This window comes from Xiphophorus couchianus, chromosome 1 (genome assembly GCF_001444195.1).
Source record: "Xiphophorus couchianus chromosome 1, X_couchianus-1.0, whole genome shotgun sequence".
Lineage (NCBI taxonomy): Eukaryota > Metazoa > Chordata > Actinopteri > Cyprinodontiformes > Poeciliidae > Xiphophorus > Xiphophorus couchianus.
The window spans coordinates 16952067-16972791 of NC_040228.1; the positions used below are offsets into that span (position 1 = coordinate 16952067).

The window sequence follows — 20725 nt, forward strand, 5'->3', positions numbered from 1 at the left end:
TGCAGCTATGTGTGTATGAAAGAGGAGGGCGGAGCAGCACTGGAAGAGGATGTGGGAGGTTGAGCAGACTGAGAGGATAACACAGGAGGGAGCAGAGTGAGAAAGGGAGAAGAAGCGGAGGGGTGGAGGAGGGATGGATGCAGTGAGGGGCGCTGTGACGCACGCTCGTCGGCTTGTGCTGGGCTACTGATTGGCTGCGGCGGCTGCTTGTCTGAGGATCTGGGATTCAGGCGCTGCTAGGAGAGCAGATTATGAAGCGGAGCTCGTCCAGCAGCAGTCTCCTCTCATTGTCTCGATGGCTGCACACGCACTCCTCATCTGCTTCCTCGCCTTGCTGTCTGCCCTCAGCCGGCCTGGGCTAACCTTCACTGAGGAAGAATTCCAGCCAGGACTCATATATGATGAAGTGCCTCTGATCCTGGATAGAAGGTGAGTCCATCCTCGCTCTCTACGGCTGTGAAGCAGCGGAGGGGTGCAAGGGGGGAATGGTAGGGGGGAGGGGTACTGGAGATGCACGCAGGGATGCTGGGATGCTGATGTGTGCGTCTTCTCTAAGAGGGCTTTGTGCCACCCTCGCCTTCCTTAGTTACAGCTCACCTTGGACGCATCTCAGATTGTGAATTCAATCATTCAAGCTGTGTTGGTATGTGTTGGAGGATGCTAGGCTTCAAGGCTTTGTTTGTTTCAGTGTATGGGACCGCATCAGACGGTGCTCATCAATCTCAGATGGGGCTGTTGTCTCTGTACAGTAATGCTGGTCTGGCAAGAAGGCTTGGGCAGTGGGTCTTAAAATCTAGAGAAGGGAAGAAATGGGAACAGTGAAGAAAGAGGCTGATGGAGGATAACGGAGACGATGCATCTTTTGGGGGTGTGCTTAACGATGCAGCCATTGGGAAGAAATTCTATTTCTTTAATTTACATGTAGCCTTGGAAGTCTGATCTAGATCGAAAATGCAGGGCTCACAGGACTGTCACAAGACATTCAGGGCCTTTACCACTGCTCTCCTGCTTGCTTACATAGACAGCGCAGCAAAGAGCCATCAAACTGTGCTAAAGCCATGAAAGGCTCTTGAAATCATGCCATGCATGACAGCTCTCACAGTCCTTTGATTCTAACCCTCAACAAGCTGCCTGCCCTGCTCTCATTTATTACACAATTAAATCTTCAACAACTTTTTTGCAATTTCAGGTCACCAGTAATGACAATCAGTTTCCATGCTATCATGGATATGGTTTCATTCCATGTTAATTAAAGCTTTTATTAAATCCCGATTAACTGCTTTTACAACTTTTTACCACAGTTTATCAGAAAGAGAGAAAGAAAAATGTGATAATTTCTCCTGGGACTTAGAGCCCAGGTCCCGTTATCAAACTTTGTGCGTAACTCCTTGACACAACAGCTAACAGTTACAGGTCAACACTCCAATATCAGCTCTGACTCACTCAAAGACGGTGTTATATAATAGCAATATTTTATTCCTTAAATATGAGATGCCTTGGAGGGAGCTGAATATGTGTTAGGAAAATATGAGTTAGAGGCTTACTGATGAAAGGTTTAGAGGACACCAGGGAATGCAGCTGAAAGAAACAGGCAAATCCCTGTAGTAGTTTTTCTTGTGGTACTAGAATTTGATCATAGACAATATTTTAAGCCAAAGTTTTAGCTTTCCAAAACTTTATAAATGTCTGTTGTTATAATGTTAACAATGTAAATGAACAGCATTGTTGACATGCTTTCACGATGATAATGCAGTGTTTAGTCTTGTCTAAACCTGAGAGATAAAATCAATATTTAACATTAGAAAGTTTGAAGAAATAGGGAAACAAAACAACATCAAACATGTGACATTCACAATGGTTATAAAACAACTTTACATGAGTATGTTTTGAAAGAAGATGAACAAGGTTAAAATGTGGCTACAGATAAAAGGACAACACACTAAGCTGTAATATTGTAAGCGACTTGTTCACACATTTAGGCAGCGACCATGCACAGGCTCAATAAACAAAGTAGGAGAGCAATAAAAAAAAAAAAAAATCCCCCAAAACATAAAAACAATAAGCCAACACCAGCCCTTAATGTTGCTAACTTGATTTTCAGTATCAAAGTTTTTTAAAATGTCCTATTACACATCAAAAACCATTCATGTCACTTAAGTGTGACCTAGTTATTGAGATTTCTGCAACACTCTGAGTTGACTATGCCAGCCACAGTTGAAGAACGTCTTTTTGTAGGTTAATGAAAACTCAAATGAGGACAGGTTCTCTTGCGCAATAGTTCTAAAATATAGTCCTAGTTTTAATCCAAACTTGTTAAAAGTACAATTACTCCTCAAATCATAACTGTCCAAGGACATTTTTATGCCTAATTAGAGATCGTCTGTCCTGTTATTCATGGACTGAAGAAAAGTGTTTGAAATTAGCCCATTTGAACAATGTCAACCAACCTTAAACCACCATAAGACATCAATAGACATCAGTCATAAAGACATCTATTTAATTTTCACTTTTAAATGTTTTTATATGGAAGGCCTTTTTGGTGTCACTTCATCAAAATTGTACCCAGGCGGCTACCTTCCCGCCACATCTGCATGTATGTCAAAGCATGTCTGGCAACTGTTTTGACCAACATATTAGATAGTCAACAAGTGCTTAAATGCATCTTAAAACTGTTAAGTCCTTTCAAACATAGACACAGATTAAAGGACAACCTATGGAGTTCAAGGTGACAGATTGTTCATTGACCTCTATTTAAAGAAAGATTAAAGGGTAAAACGACCAGAGGTTAATTTTAGCTTTGTTTGTACAGTCAATTGATAAAAACGCTATCTTTTAAGAGGAAATACTCTTGGGAAATGCTATGATTCAATGCAGATGCGATCACAAGTCTGATCTCTGACAAACTGGCCTCTGTATAGGTATGGAAGAAAGGTCATCGTTTTGTTGAGACAATTGATCGGCGATTGTTAATCTGAAAAGGATTTCAAGTTTAAAAGACAACAAACTTTTTCCAGTAATATTTATCACATTCTAACTGAAGCATGCATATCTTGCACTGATAGGTTTGTAAATCTTGCTGATTTAAATAAATTCCTACTTATTAACATATATGCCACTACACATAAGACTGTAATCAAAATTTAAAGCCGCAAGCTCAGGTCCCCTAACTTTATCTGCTTTACATCCAAGGTGTAGAAAGATTTAGGAGTCAAGTGCTTAACCTAATGTCTAATTTGAAGCTGCAATCAAAGCTATACTGAAACTGGCAGCAAAGATCTGACTGGCATCTTAGCTAACACCTAAATCTTAATCTCCGCTAACAAGTCTATTTATAAAACAGCACTTGCAGAGTGGGGGATTAAGAGGAGTTTTCATAAGTCATTTTCTGGACCAACTACATTTTTTATGATATATAATTTACACATTATTACTCACAACTGATGATAAATATGAGATCCCTGCTCTTCAACGGCACAAAAACTGAAATATTTAAGATTGGTTTTAAATTTCAGGAAGGGACACTAAAAGGAAATATGAGAACAACAGTACAATAAAAACAATATTAAAAACCTCAAATCAAGTAAATTTTATTCAGTAGACATTACAGTGACATTGTTAGAGGTAAAGAAAAGGTAAATGCAAAAGCCAGGCTAAATCTAGCAACAAAATAAATAAAAAAGTAACACAGCCCTTTACTCAAATTCTGAATCAAATACTGTGTATCTTCAGCAAGGTGGTTGTTTCCCTTCTGCCACACACCTGAGATAAATAAGTGACTGATTAACAGGTTTCTTCAGCACTTGATGGCTGCAGAGGAGGTCATGCAATTATTTGAATCAGGTGTTCTGGTACAAAGACAAATCAAAAATATACAGGGCTTTTGCTCCCTCAGGTCCAGAACTGAGAAACACTACTTTAATACAAAAGCATGCTTAGAGTGCAACTGACAGATTCTGAGAAAAGTTACATTTTCAGACTAACCTCTAGGATGCGCCGCCCAGGGCAAATAGCCTTATTGCCCTTATTAAAACCCATAAGTGTCCTCAGCAATATTTTCTAGCTGTAACATGCAGGACAGGGGACAAGTTCAATGGCTAAGCACTGTTACAGATGCAGATAGCATTTGCTTATAAGTTTTAAGAGCATCCCTCAAACCTTTTTTCTGCTCAGCGGTGCAACACAAGAAGAAAGAACAAGAGATCAGCTATCCATCTGCTTGAAGAAGGACATTCAGTGAAAATGTATTGATTGAGAATCCAAGAAAAGCTCTGTTATTAATATTTAAAACCCAGCACTTTCCTAAAATTTGTGATAATACAAGTTAAAAGTCATTCTGCTGCTAGTATTGTGGATATTGTGCGGGGGGACATGTTTGCTCAGTTGTGTGCACGCATACTTATGGATGTGTGTGGCAGCAGGGAGATGAGCCAAGGAGTGGCTCTGGCTTGGCTTTGATTATGTAAAGGGCCTGCTCAGCACCCAGCCACTGTGTGACAAACTGAACCAATGATGGGGGGCCCACAACAGCCCATGGTTGCTGACCCTGCAAAAACTGGCACAAGAGCAGAACGGCTGGGCTTCGCATAGCTCTTGCATTCTCACAGTCCTGAGGCTCCTGCCAACCAGCTGATACCACATAGGTGCACAGGAGTGATTAATTTAGCTAAGCTGTTCAACAATCACATTAAATCTAGGAGTCATGTCAGCGGTGTGGATGGTGGGTGGATGTGGTGGTGTTGGTGGGGGTGGGTGGGGGTCAAGCCTCTCTGCAGCCCTGAGATCATTGATGTCTCAAATATCAATGCAGGCAATAAGTGCGCAGCATCCAAGTTAGCCTCTATGCTGCTGAGGTTTCAGACACAAGCGCCTGCTGCCAAAGGTTTCCTGGACTTGGCAGCTCTTTTAAAGATCCATGCTTACCCAGCATTCACCAGTGGAAAATATAAATATTTGCCTTTATTACATAAATAAACTGTTATATTGTTACTCAGAGAATGGCACGTTGATACCTTAGTGAGGTATCAACATTCATGCGGGATAGCATGTACCCCCAAGCGTGGACACAGGCAGACACACACACACACACACACACACGCGCACCCCTACACACACACGCCCACACACACACACACACACTCACACACACATCCCACTGGATTTAGCCAATCATGATGCTGACGCTGGAGTTGGCAGATGTACACTGGAATGTAGGCTGAAGAGCTTATTTGTGGCAACTGACAACACAGCGTCTTCCACTTGGTCACGAACTGGTTCTCATTCTTCAGACGTCACAGTGCGACTAACATTACCTGTTCCAATGGGCTTAAGCTTTATTCCAATCGCTTTGATTTCTTCCACAGAGCAACTTGGTTGTTCCACAGCTTTGTGGCATGCAATAAAAAAGAATTCTGAGTTTGCACTACTTTGCAGAAGTATTCATACCAATTGAACTTGTTCACATCTTGTTCACATCATTCTACATTGCAAACATAAACTTTAATGTATTTTATTAGCATTTTATTTGATAGAGCAATTCAGTAAAGTTCAGAAAGCTCAGGGAGAGATGCGGAAATGTTTCAGTCAAGCTCAGACTTTAAAACAACATTCATGAGCGTTGAACATCTCACATAACAATGTCCAGTTCATTATTTCAAATTAAGATCAGAATGGTACAACTGGACTATTCAGAAAAGCAGCCAGGAAGGCCATCACAGCTCTGGGGCAACTATTAGTTATGCATTTGATAAATATAACCTGTACAAAAAAGCACAAAGAACAAAGAATGAAGCCAATGTTTACATGAAGTTGTAATAAGTTAAATTTAAGTTTCAAGCCATGTGGGACAACAAACATCTTCTCAGATGTATCAGAATAAAACGTCTGGCGCACATGCAAAATGGTTACTATATTGGAAAATTAACAGTGGGCTTTACCGTGAACACACCATCCCCTCGCTGGAAGATGGTGGTGGGAACAACATGCTGTGAAAATTCTTTTGTTCAGCAGGAACAAGGAACAAGTTTATGAGAAGCTAGATATGGAGTGAATCTGGAATAAAATCTGTCTGAGGCTGCCAGGCCTGAGCCTGAGTCAGATGTTCATTTTCTAGCAGGGCATTGACACTAAACACATACAAAGCTGCAAAAGGCAAGCTCTGTTTTTACAGTTCTGTAAAAGACAGAGCTGCAGGTCTCACACAACATATCCAGGTGTTTTGTGAGACCTGAAAATTGATGTTCAGAGCAGATTGAGCTTAAGCAATTTTGCAAAGAATAAGTCAACAATTTAGATGTGCATAGATTGTAAAAAAAAAGACTTGTAGGCTTCATTGAGTTGGAAGGTGGTCCTACAAACTATTGACTCCATAAGTTAAAAAATAATTATATATATATATATATATATATATATATATTTAAGTACTGTATCTGGTGCATTCCATCAGCTTGTTTTACTTCTTGAATTTGATCCTTCTGGTTTTTATACAAAATACTATAAAGACATTAAATGATCTAAACTTTTGGAATGGATCAAATTGTTTTATATAAATACATTTAATGTTGCATTTCTGTCAAATAACTTTAAGCTGAACCCAGACAAGATCTACATTTCCTGAACCTTCCAACAATCATTAGCACTTTCCGAGGTCAGGACAGATGCACTTGAACTATCCAGACTGCTGTAGCTTCTGACATCATGATTTAATCCCTTCACCTTGGTCAGGGCCAATGTCTCTCCACTTTTGGGATCCAATGGATGAGGCGTGTCCTCACAACTAATCCTAATCCACCTGGCACCAAACTGCACATTATTGCCCAGGTAGATATTGCACCATATGGAAGGATATCTGACATCCCTGGCAGCCACTGTAAAGCCGTGACTTCCAGGTACATCTACAAAAAAATTTGCTAATTTTAATATTTAAATCAAAACCTTAGTACATGAAGGAAATATGTGGACAGCTTTTATTGACAGTATAAGCAGCTCTTGACTGTTTAGTGTACTCTTTCAAACAAGATTTACTTGAAGGCAGCAGATGCGAGATGTTTAAATTCATTTCTTTTTTGCTGCAGTTTCACTTACAATTTTGGTTGAAACCAACAGTAACAGATGGGAGTGATGTCTGGTGACTCAAAGTAATTGTTATTCCCAGTCCCACAGGTATTACGGTTTACCTCTTACAAGCTCATTATTGCTGGCTGTTATGCAGTGATTAGAGAACAAGAGAACAAGCCCAGATGATCACAAAGGCCAGGTCAGGACAGACCACCTTGTCAGATCTTCAGAGTGGCCATCACAACAAGCACAACTGGCTATGTCGGAGCTGCCCAGTAAGCCCATTGGCACAATATGTTTGTGATTAGACATTTAAAAAAGGATTAGGATTAGCCTCAAGAAGTTCGTGCTTTGTGGGGTTTAGTCTCAGACAGAGAGTTGGACAGCTGGGGCGAACATGTGAAGAACAAGGTGTGGCTGGTCCTCTGTCACATGTGCAAGATGTAGGTCAGTACTGTGACACCTAATGTCCACAGTCACTTCAGAAGTCTTACCGTACTCTAAAAAGTTTATTCATTCATTAGTTCTCTATAAGTGCAAAATCCCCTCACATTTTAAATGCGTCATTCTTTACTCTAGTAGCTGAACAAAACTAAATTAATAGGCTGATCTTAAAAGATTTTCTTTCGAAAAACAAATAATCCTGTAGTTTTTTTACATGACTTACGGCATCTATGTCGAACAGATTTTGCTTTTAAGATTTTACAACTATTTTGGTTTAACATTAAGTCTATATTAATTTTATATAGCACGTAGCTCAAATATTTTTAAATGACTTAGGTGGCACTTTATCCATAAATTACTGCAATTACTTCCACTGCATCAATATGTAAAGCCATATGTAATCAGTTTTAAATTAATGTCAAAATAATAAATGGACAATTTTTTGTTAATAAAACATAATTATTTAGGTTTTTTAATAGGATTTCCATTACTGTGCCTTTGTCCTGCTATGTTATCAAGCCAGCAGTGTCCAAGTGTTTTGTCCCTTTGGACAAAATTGTCAGATTAATAGTATTTGAGAGCAATTTTTTAATTAAAAATGCTAAATGAATTCTATTTATTTTTTTATTTTTACCTGCTCAACAAACATGCAATTTTTAAATAAAATGAAGTCATGTGTTTTTTGTATAAAAATGGATCTGTTATTTATTGGTGAACTTGACAAATATACATATATAGTTTTGTATATGTTCTGGATTAATTGGTTCATTTGTTTTGTTGGGTCAGGAACATTTTTTTTCAGTCTACTCACAGCACCTAGAACATGGGTCTCTCTATGAAAATGTTTGCTGTAGTTAGCTCTTAGAGTGGTCTCCTTCTGAGTAAAAGTCATAAGGAGACTTTTACACATATGAAATGGATGTTTATGGTCTTATTTACTGTGAAATTAATAAAAAACATGGTTATTAAAAGAAACATTTTGTGTTTTACATTTTCACTTAAGAAGATTGTCATAAAAATCTTGGCATCACCATTTCTTTTTTAAGTGCACTTAAAAAAGCACTTAAAATCACATGTGCTGGTGGGTCATGTTTGTCATATTCTTTGCAGAATATGCAGAATGACAAAATCATTGCAAAAGCCTCCAATGGCCACCAGGGCACACTTTGGAAACTATACTGTGGGGAAGAATTTTGTACAGAAAATGTGTTTACCAGAAAAACAAAAATAATAATGAAATAAAAACATCCTTCATCTTATCTTCAGAAAGCCTCATTGTATCTTTTGTCTTTTCCACAGCAAAGAGAACCCCCATCAAGCAACAAGAGTCACATCACGTAAGTCACTAATCCATTCTGACACAAGACCTGATTCAGTCTAACCTGCTGTGGTTCTTTTGACACTGACTTGCACAGATCTGATGAAAGCATTTGCTTTTAAAACCCTGAGACATCTCTGCTTCTTTGTAATTTGATCAGGTTTTCATGTGGGGACCTGTGTTCAACTGGAACACCTCAGTGGGATGCTGGCGTGTGTTGCTATATTTACGCATTGTGATACAAATGCACAAAGAATAATTTTTTACGCTTCTGGAAAGGCATGATGGGTAAAGATGTATCTGGAACAAAATGAACAGTGTTTGTAAACACTGAACTTATTTTGAAGTAAACCGGTGATGAGTCAGAGGGATGACGCAACCTACTAGAAATAGATACGAACCAGAGTAGTGAGGTGCACGCAGGTCTCTTTGTTCTTTGTTTGCTTTCATGTGCTTATGTGTGCACTGCCTATATGAAGTCATCGCAACTTTTATGAGTATACAGCTTTCTCCAATAAAGCACTGCAAAACAGCTTAACCTGCCCAGTGATCTAAACTCCAATCATGCATTTGTTTGTTTTCACTTTCAGGTACAGATGGAGAGTATGGCCTGGAAAGTGAAGAGGTGTTTTTGACGCCTGAAGATGAAAACCCACTCAGGAGAATACTGCAGGTACAGTGTTCAGAGTTCTCCTCTCCCTGTCTGCTGTTCATACAAATGCACACGCACTGGAACACACAAGCAAAAACTGAGCATGCTCACTCAGCCACACTGAGTGACCTTGGATGAAGGAATAATGTTTGTCTCATATTCACCAGAGGTAAAACATCTTTGCCACCCACACACAGCACTCCTGTGACTGAAAATTCAATAATATTCCACAGTATGCCTCATCAGTTTGTGCATATAGGCAAATATGTCTGTTTTACATAGATTGGTGAGTCCTGCTCAAAGCACCAATGCTGCTTTTCTAAACTCGTTTTGGGTGCTTGCAATTTCAGCCATAAAAATCCAGTTTTTTCCCAACACAAACATAATGACTCCACCTTACATTTTCTGTAACACTACTACCTTTCAGTGTGATGCACTCTTCGTGCGAACAGATAAAAACATCTACAGGGGGCAGTTTGTCTCTGCCAACTAATGTCAGTGCTTTCTTTGCCACTGCACACCATTATATGCAAATTTAGAGAACTCCTGCTTTCCACATGCTGCTCTTTCTCCATTTAAGATTCAGATAGTGGGGTGAATACTGAACTTTACACATGGCTCACATTTTATGATCAGACAAGCTGGCAAGCCTTGAAAATGGCCTTTCAAATTAAATATCACAGCATGAATAAAACTAAGGCATTGCAGGTCAGGAGTTGTAGGATTGTAGGATGTGTGACATAGAATGCCCTGATTTAAACAGTTCAAGACATCTGATGTTTATCTAGATTGGGTGGAGAATGCCAGTCCTGCTACAGAATTGTGTTAGGTTCTGGATTTTGACTGGACCATTTAAACAAAAAGAATTTGGTCACACCTAGAGTGTACCAAGCTATTTCACGCTATGTGTGATTAAACCTATTCATTAATAGTTCTAGATAATGCTGTAATGTCACTGCATTACTGGAAGGTGGACTTATTCCTCCGTTGCTGGCCATTTGCACGTTCTTCAGGTTTTCTACTGAGATTGCCCAGTATTTAGCTAGATCTAGTACAGTATTTTCCTATCAACTCCTGTCATCTTTCCACACTTCTCTGTTCAAGAAAAGTGTCTCTACAGTTTAATACATGATGCTTCTTTACTGTGCGTATGTTGTATTCAAAGTGATGGCCAGAGTTTAGTTTCGCCTGCTTGACATTTTGGTCTCAACCAACAAATGTTTCCTGCGCTTTCTGTTTTAGTGGATTGCTGTAGTTAATCCAGAGTTACCATGAGCTTCTTGTCTGGGTCTCAGATTAAAGCCATCCATGTTTGGCCATTGACCTGTCATCTTAGGAAACACTGTCGGACTTCAAAATGTTGGTTGTTGTTTACTAATATTCTCCAATAACCTCTGAGACATTCCCAGAACAACAGTATTTACACTAGTTACACACAGATTTCTAATTAGGCACATCTGAATTGAGTTTGTTGTACTTGAGATTGTTTAGACGTATCAGAATAAATGGGGTTGACTATAAACATGTAATACTTTTATCATTTGTTCCAATTAATTATTCCAAAAACCAAATATCCTTTGCCTTTCACTTCAAAAATATGTGCTACTTCCTGTTGATCTGTCGCCTAAAATATCCATTAAATGTATTGAAAATTGTGATTGAAACATGAAAAAAAATGAAAAAGTTCAAGGGACTGGAACACTTCTGCAAGGGACTGTCTGTGCAGGTCTCTGTAAAAAATTAAAGGAATAGTGGGCTGTCTTCAATAAGACAGTAAGGTAATGCCAAACAGTTGTTAAGCTGGATACAGGTTTTATTGTCATTGATTAATGCCATTTGTTTGTATCTTTGCAGCCTTTTAAATGGCATCAGTCTGGGATGTCTCTCAGTAAAAGGAAGCTGCTGCAGTCTCTAATGGGGCCTTATGGCCCGCTCAGTGTGTCTTACAATGGGAAGCCTTGCATTCTGTTTAAGGCAAAACGGTTGGCAATCCGCTACAGGAACCACACGTTCATTGATCTGACTGAGAGGGTCTTCAACCCCAGCTTACCTGTGGACACTAAGGGCTCAATCTGTACCAAGGACAAAGCAATGTAAGTCTCATCCCAAAGCAACAGCTGTGCCAAGAGAATTTCTTTTTAAATGTGCATCGCAAGATCAATATTTGTTGTGTTCAAATATCTACAGTGCAGACATCTCTTTAAATATATAATGCTTTGTGTCAATTGAGTTAAATATTCTGCTATTGGTTTTATCTCCCACAGACTTTCTTTAAGATTTGGTGATGTTGAGGACTTACGAGGTCTAGTTATCAGGTAAAATGGCAACGCTTAATTCAAACACATTTGTTTTTTAAGAATCTCTAGAAACCACATTTGAATGCTTACAAGTGCATAATTATAAATAACTACACTTTCTCCTTCAAAAGGCTTCAGATGTCCAACACTTTTTATGAGGCAGCTGGTCAAAACTGGTTCACTCTAGACAGCGTTCACATCCAGTACAACTGGACCCAGGAGGCTACATTCAACGCCAGTGAGGTCTACGCTCCTGCCACTTCATCCTACCATTGCCAGCACGTCAGCAGCCTGCACAAATATGACACCCTGCTAGTGCCCAGCTCCCACACTGACACATCCGCTAACTGGCACATAACTTTCACTGATTTCCAGGTACACAGCCACACAAGGGGCACAACCTTTGTTGTCTCAACTCGTTTAATAGTGTTTGCATGGTCCGTTTTGGTTTCATTATTTTTTCCATTTTAGCTACATAGGTGCATGTGTCTCTACGTTAGCGAGCTGGTATCCTTTTAATGTTTAGTGTGTTGGCTGTCAATCTGTCAGTTGGCTGTTTGTCAGTCTGTTTTATTTATTTAGCCATCTGGTCAATTGTCTCAACCTGTCCATCTGTATAGTGTGTCTGTGCTTGGTAAGCCCAATAAGAGCCAGTTGTCCTATTTGCTTCAGCCTAATCTTATCTACCCGCCTTACTCTTTGTTCTTCCAGATTCAGGCCTTCAACGTACAGTCAGAGAAGTTTGCGTCTGCCAGTGACTGTGCTACTTTCTTAACGCCAGCTATTCTGATGGGTCTGGTGACGTCGTTAATCCTTCTCCTAGTCTTAGCCTATGCCCTGCATATGGTGGTACACCTCAAGCACATTGACCGCTATGAGGAGCACAAAGCCACTGTCTACTTCCCCCGCAGTCCTGAGGCAGAGTTACCGGACAAAAACAGCCTGTGAAGGATGATGATGAGACTGAGGATGATTGTGGGGAGAGACTGGGGAAGGGGAAGCTAAGAATCAAGGCTGCAGTCACTACAAGAGTGAAAAAGTATCTTCAACTGAAATTTCATCAACTTAATGACAACTTTGCCTGTTCTTGTCAAAAGCTAAGTCTTAACTCTATTAGGTAAATGCAAAGTGTGGCCGGATACTTTCCCTTCTCTCCTCACTGACTGGCATCTCCTGGGAAAGTCCAGGCCTCTCCTAGAGATGGCTTGTTGGTTTAATATCCAAGGTTCGGTGTCTGTCCCAGGATGCTGAAGGGCAACGACTTGCACAGGTCTTTGTCCCAGCCGGCCCTTAAAACAAAAGGCTCACAGTTGCAGCCAATACAGCTAACTCAAATGCTCCAGCTTAAGTGTATGTATTACATGGCTAAAAAGTGTCATATTGCAACCATCAACAACATTGTCCTTCCAGCTTTCATTGCTGTAAAGATAGTCTAACACCGCTGCAAAAATGGTAAACTTAGAACAGCCACTTTTCTAGCTGAGATAGCCTTATTAGCTGCATGTCCTAATAGGCTGGTGTTCTTGGGCTAGCACAGTGTTTCCTAATAACATGGACCCAGATGGTCTCCTGCTTAAGACTTATCATATAATGAGATATGGCACAATGTAAAATGATATCGGGAAGTCTTTTGGTGGAAACACAACAAAATTATTAGGAACCACTGGTCTAACATCCGGCTGGAATGGATGAACTAACTTTCCTGGCCCGTCGGAGCCGCTGGCCTTTCTCAACCTATCCCTGAACGAGACTGCTGCTTGGGACTTAACTGTGAAATGGCCTTCTACAGACCAGACAAGACAAAGAGGATTCAACAAACTAGCACAACATTTGTTAGTAGCAGAAGCACTAACAACAGACTTTTAAAAGACTACACAAAGAACTATGCTGCAAAAAGATGGCCCATCCATGGGCATAGCAGAAATGCAGGTTCTTGGGATGCAACGGCTTATCCGAGTCACTTGTTTGAACAAAGGAGGCTGTGGGCCCTCAACTGAGACTGCTCAAACTGACTGCCAAAGTGAAGCCACAAATGTGTTGCCATAATATATGGTCTGAAACAGAGTGAGACAATGTGAAAATGAAAGTGAACCATTACAGCTATGTAAAAAAAAAAAAAATGAAGAAAATGCATTCATGTACAGAAATGTCACTCTGCGGAGGTCTTTTTTTTTGATATTCTGTGTAATCATAAAAGCTATTAGGTACAGGCTGACTATGCTAAAACTCATAACCAAAAGGATATCCAGAGCTGTAAATATAACACCTCTCTAGGATCATAGCTGTTTACTATCTTCAAATACTGCACAACTAATAGACAATACAATTGTAAATTTGTTCTACTGAGATTGGTAAACATATCAATGCATATGATTTTTTTTCTACAACGGTGAACATGTTACATTTCCTGTGTGTTTGTTTTAAGCTGGGCCAAAATAAGGTTCAGTTTTACCTATCTGTAAATTATTAAGCAAGATTCCTATCATAGACGGATGTCACTACTGAATGCCGTTTAGTCTCTGGGACCTATAGATGCCATTATTACGCCAGAAGCCTCATTAGCAACAGTTACAGAATCAGTGAGTCATTATTACTGACAAAAAAAACACTCAGCATGACAGTAAATAGATATCTTAACATTCGATATGGCAGTTCTGTCGGTTTGTAGCAGTGTGAAATGTGTTCTTTGGTCATAAATGTATCCTACAATCGATTGACTGATTGGAGGCAGTTTGTCCAAGGACTAACTGGTGTAAAATGAACAATAAAATGATATTCTGAGGGACATATCTGCTGTACTTCTCTGGGACCATATGTTTATTTTTAACTTTTTTATTTTTTTGGTGTTTATTCTTAATGGTTTCCATGCAAATAATAATTTTGTATAGCTTTTTATTATTATAAAAAATATATAAAACAATATATTTTTTATTACAGCTTTGTTTCTCAGTGAGAAAAACTATATGAAGGGGATTTACCTTCAATGAATGCCACAAAAGTGATGCGAGTAATACTATGTGTGCATGAGAAGAGTAGGGCTTTTCCAAAGAAAAATCCTATTCTAGACAAAAAGTATACTGTATATATATTATATACACATAATTTGTCAGTGCAAGTTATAAAACAATAGTAATACGTACATTCCTTATGGAATAACTGCAAAATTTAAAGAGCATCAGCTTCGAAATGGTTGAAATTTTCAACTAATTTAAAATAACAGTCTAGTGATAATAGCATTTGTGCCTTAAATCTATGGTCAAAATGTATGCAAGGCAAAAAAAAAAAAAACCTTGAGTAGAGGAAGTAAACTGTAAATGTATATGCACGACAAACTAAAGTTGTAATGGCCCTACAGTTATACCAATGAAAATATTTCAAATAGTTTCTGCATATACCCTAAAAAAACCAAACTCATCCTTCTTGTTGAAAGATAGTGACATCTAATGGTATGGAGTAATACTGGATTTGAAAGCCTGCAATTACCCATGATTAAACCAGAGGTATTTTCTGCTTCAACTGAAAGCTAAGATTAAGAGCTGAATTTTAATTAAAATGCTGATTTAAAAAAAAACACTTCCACTGGTTATTATCTTTTATTTCATCAATATTAAGTTACTTTGATATAAATATAAAAATATTAAACTTGGTTGATTATGCAGCATTCAGTTGCTTAATATTTAAAGGAGATGCATAATTATAGGTGGGTGTTGTGATTTTTCTTTTCTTTCTTGGACTTTCTTGAAGCCTTCAGAAACAGTATGAAAATCCATTTTCTACCAGAGTACCAGCAGAAATAATAAGGCCATCACCAGACTTCACTATTGGCAGTGATAGTGAACAAATGTCACTGCCAATGACATTGTCTGAAAAGGTGAAACTTGGAAAAAAAAATTTTGTTGTTTGTTTTTTGCTCATTTAAGAAAAAAATGATCTTTGGTGAGTCATATTGTGTCTAATTATTTGTGAGCCATTTAGTTAATTTCCATTTTATTCACCTATTTCATATCAACTTTTATTTGATGACAAGTTTTATATGCACTTCATATTTGTGCATATTTGGAGCTTTCCAAACTCATGGCAAGCAGGAGAAGCTCCACCTGTTTTCTGGATCACATGCCATCTAAACTTGTAAATGACTGTCTGTCTCCCAGTTATTCTCACACTCACTGAAAATCATCAACTCCTCCTTCAGATCGGGTTCAGTCTCCCCAACTTTCAAGCTGGCTCATCCCACCTCACTTCCAATGATTTGCATGAATCATTTCCACTCAATCAATCAATCAATGTGCTATACAAATGTTATTTGTATAGCACATTTCAGCAGCAAGGCATTTCAAAGTGCTTTACATCATTACAAACACAGAAACACAGAAACAGCAGTCCTCAAAGTGACCAATGATCATGTTTAACCATGTCAATACCATAACCTATTAATAGGAGCGGGTCAAGCAACACAAAAACTGCAAAAAACTGACTCAATAGTGAGATCCAAGGAATGAACTACAAACATATCACAGACAGACTGGAAAATAAAGCACTTTGAGAGCTATGTTATTATTCTGACGGGTCAAGGCAGTTTGAGAAGCAACAGAAATGTTAGGTTGGTGGTTAAAAGATTTGCAGCAGAACACAGGAGAGAAAAGGCCATGTTGGTCAAACTTGGATCAGCAGTAGAACTGTTTAATCCTTTGGTGTATTCTTCCATTTTAACCATCAAGTAGCACAGCAGAAATGATTATATAAGAATATAATATTAATTTCTTCGTAGCTATAAATTTTAGTTTTAAGGAAGATAGTCTATAAAAAATACAATGTATTTAGTATTTTGTGAAAATTTTGAGGAGAGAAGAAGAAAACATAATTTAAATTTATGAATTAGCTTAGGATGTATGTTTGCATGGATACTGAGAAAGAACTTCAAACAAGCAGATTAAAGCAGATTAATTAATAAAACCATGAAGGATTCCGCTGTTTTTCTAGTTTTACTAGATAAGAATTATAAGATAAGAATATTTAATTCTAAAGTTATTATGCTTAGAGAGTGATTATTGAGAGTAATAGTTTTTTTTCACCACCAACCAAACAGCGTCGTTGTCTGCTTTCTTACAAATTGCATGAAACGGTTGCTCAAGCTTACGTGAAAAGTAAATAAATAGCAGAAAATGTCATAGGCTGAATTAGTTGTACATCTTTATTGAATTGGAATAACAATGAGGTTCATTCATCAGTGAAAATAACTACCTATAAGCAGGTAGTAAAAAATTTTCTCACTAATCCCATTTATCTGTATTAAAACTATTGTTTTTATTGTTTTGGTTTAATAGTCTAATATTTGAAGCAATTATATGTAGTGTTTTCATTAGCTTTTGTGAGAAATTGAAAATTTAGTTGATTAAATAAGTACATTTTCAATAATATTGAAATTAACTGAAATGCACCCATTGAATCATTTTATATTTTTGGGAAATGTAATGTTATGCTCCGTCCTCTAGATGTCAGTATACACATGTGTCAAAGCTTACAGCTTTCTACGTGATGTAAGCTCATGTTGTTGTGGGAAAGCTAGTGGATTTAATTACTTTTATTTGCTGTTGAGATGGTTTGTACTACAACTTCAAAGGTCAGTAAAAGCTTTAATGATTTTAATTATCTGTGCATTACACCGTGGCAGTGCATAAACATTCTAATAAAAAGAGCAAGCAATGTACAAATTACGGTACACAGATAAAGCAATGTTCATATATAGCCTTCATAGATAACCCAATTTTAAGTTGCATTTTCAGTTTAGCTGGAACCATCACTGGATCAAACATTTCAGTGATTCATACTTCTTCTTTACTATCACATTTCAGGCAGAACAGAAGGGGTGGTGTTTCGTGTTTGTTGTTAATCTCTTTCCTGCGCAGAACTCTACAGCTCGGATCCTCAGAGTCCTCAAAGCTGGGAATTCAGACTTTGTGGATGCAGCCTGCGCAGAGACAGATAGGCCCGCCTGTTTTATATGTAAAGCTTCCAGTCAGAAAGCACAGCCCATAGGGTCCTCACATCACTCCTTTGTTGAAGAAAAAACTTTTGCAGCTTGGCCCAATCGTCTAGGCGGCTTTTAATAGAGGCTGCACAAGACAGTGCACCTGCACTAGGTGGGTTGGGTTTGACCTTTTTCTGAATCACTAAATATATGTTCATTACAGAGCTGCCACTTGGAGGGATCAGGCACCGCTACTTGACCGTCCTCTTTTTCTTTTGTTCTTAAACACCTACATTTTTTTCTGCCTTTTTCAGTACTATTATCAAAGCAAACATAATCAGATTTTTGAGCCAAAAAGATATATTTCAAAAGCCAATAAGCAATTTTAAAAGACCTTTGTAATTGTTATTTGTTGAATGGACATGTGGCTGCTTAATGGCAACAGAAAGAGTATAGAGAAGGATTTTTTAGAAGGATTTCCAAGGATAAGATTCACAGAAACTGAAAACAGTTGCTGCCTCTGGGATAATTGGAGTGCTAAAACTAATGAATGGAAGCAATCCCAACCCAGGACAAATGACTCCACATAGTTAAAAGCTTGGAAAAATATTTTTGATTCAATATCAATAGCATTGAGTTAAAAGTCAATCTACTGAGATTGTTGCAACTATTATTTGTGAGCATAAAGTTTATTATGTTACAATAAAATGCCCTTCTACAATAGTTTGTAGTTCATGTAGATGATGTCTGCAAATTATGTTGATTGATCATGTGAAATGATTCTTCTGAATGTGTAGCCACAATAATAAGTTTGAGCTAGTAGTTAGTTTTAGTGGTGTGGTTTGCTGTGTTTTCACAAATACATTGCCATTTAGTCAAAAACATCAATGAGTAAAACATGAACCGATATTGTCAGAAAACATGAGATCTATACAACCGTGGCCTGACCAAACTGGGGACTCAGTTGTTGGGAGGAACATGCTGACAGATCTGTGCATGTCAGTTTAAAATTACTTATGGAAACTGGAGTAGAATTATCTCTATCCAATGTCTACCAAAACTCGAGCATCTCAAATTGCAGTTTTTTCTCCAATGTGGTGAATTAGAAGCAGACTAGGCTCACCACAATGAGCTGCCCTCCTAGTTACGAGTTTGTGAGGTTTTCTGCGTGCTTCTGCTCTCAGAAAACATTTTTCTTGACTTCCTCCACCTCACCATCTAAATCTTAACTTCATCACCTCGGATTCAAGCTGGAGACTTTGATATGGATGCCTTTCTCTTTGGTGAACTGTGTGCTATGCATTGCTCAGTACTCCAAACATAACATATTAAGCGTTTGGCCATTTTCTGCTGTATTGTTAGGTGCTTTTTGCCTTTATAAATATTTTTCGATGTTAGACATAAACTTAACTATCATTAGGTTGAACCTGATTAAAAAAGAATAGTATTGAAAAAAATGGCTCTGTCTATCTCTCATTCTAAGGTGTCATAGTTGTAGTCATGCTGCTATATAGGCTTAGGCCAAACAATGTCAGACAAAATTACTACTTTTTCCTCACTTTTGTCTTGTACTACTTTTAACTTGCATTATTTGCTGCTATTTTTGCTATTAAAGGCGCCAAATTATGTAGTTTCCAGTCACAAAAGTGCCATTTTATAGCCCAGTCAAGTAACTATGTTACCTTCAGTTATTATAAAATGTTGCATATATCAAACATAACTAAAGAAATTTGACTTTGCAATTTGATGCTTTGAAATTGGTCTCTATGTTTTTAAGAAGCTCCTGCTCTTTCCAACAGTCCTCCTTCAGCATGTCATCACAACAGTGCTTCTCCATTAAACCATTTACAACTGTTCTTGCATTGCACTGAGAAGTAATCTGTATGGAGAGCTCAGGAGATAAGCAGTTCCACCTGGTGTTTGCTAATTGCTGCTGCTGCTAGTCTGAAGGAACTGAGTGGTGAGGCAGGGGGGAGGGTGTTCTGTGAGGCGGAAGATCAGCTTGGTAACTTCAGCTCCGAGGTGGAGCTGTGTGGAAAAGGTGAGAGCAAGCATTTTAAGCGAGAGCAAGTATTTTAAGCTGTCACAATAGATTTAAGGATTCTTCAAGCACATATAGACTCCAGGTATATTTATGAAGAGGCAATGACATTATAACATGATATAAAGCTAAAAAAAGTTTACATAAAAGTTCACAGTTACATAATACCCCCATTGCCCCCTTTGAAATATAGATAATGAATATAGATAATGTGCTCTGACTCAGCACTTCGTATTTGGGATTATCCCGGTGTGTCAATCACTGACTCATCCCAACAGGAGTACTTTGATGTACATAAGAGCTTAGTGAGTTGACTATTAATTGAACGTAACATTAGAGCCAATCACAGCCTCCAAGCTCCTCATCCCGTATCTACACAGCCTCAGTGAATGGCCTCATTTTAGCCTCTTGGGCGTGTTATTATAGCAAATGAGTTGGTTATCAACAAAACAGCGTAGTCTATGGAGCTCTGACTAATAAACAGTCCTAGAGTGGAATGTAAACACTTTATGTTGCTTTACAGAGAGTTATTTTGCTTAGATGTAGCATTTTTAAGATATTTGCTTGAAGATTGTAGAGTCTTATTTTCACAATATAGAAACATTTATAAAAAGGTTTCTTTAGCAGTGCTTGGTCAGTTTATTTTTCAGGTGGTTTAGTGTAACATATCCAATTTGTAACCAAAAAAGCTGACAGGAAGACTATATCTAGTTATGCTCCCTTGTGCTGTAATTTCCGGTTACACTGGGCATTGCCTTGGTTCTTTAGGAAAACATTTTCTTTTTGAAGAATAATCATTTGAATAAATTAAAAATATACATTTTAATAAGGTGCGCTTAGAATAGGCCAATGAGACCTAAGAAAAAAGATAAAAAGGAGATTGTATATCTGAAAAATGATGACAGGAGGAGGGAGAATAATAAAGAGAAGAGAAAGAATAATTGAAGGAAGA

At 38.1% G+C, this 20725-nt stretch overlaps 1 protein-coding gene across 1 annotated transcript; it reads left to right on the forward strand.

The window, feature by feature from the left end:
- The first annotated feature begins 160 nt into the window (after positions 1-160).
- atp6ap1lb (ATPase H+ transporting accessory protein 1 like b) lies at positions 161-14553 on the forward strand. Its single transcript, XM_028021680.1, has 7 exons — positions 161-429; positions 8797-8834; positions 9406-9488; positions 11322-11560; positions 11732-11782; positions 11896-12139; positions 12476-14553. The coding sequence occupies exons 1-7, from the start codon at positions 296-298 to the stop codon at positions 12710-12712; spliced, it is 1026 nt and encodes a 341-aa protein (XP_027877481.1). The 5' UTR covers positions 161-295; the 3' UTR covers positions 12713-14553.
- Positions 14554-20725: the final 6172 nt, after the last annotated feature.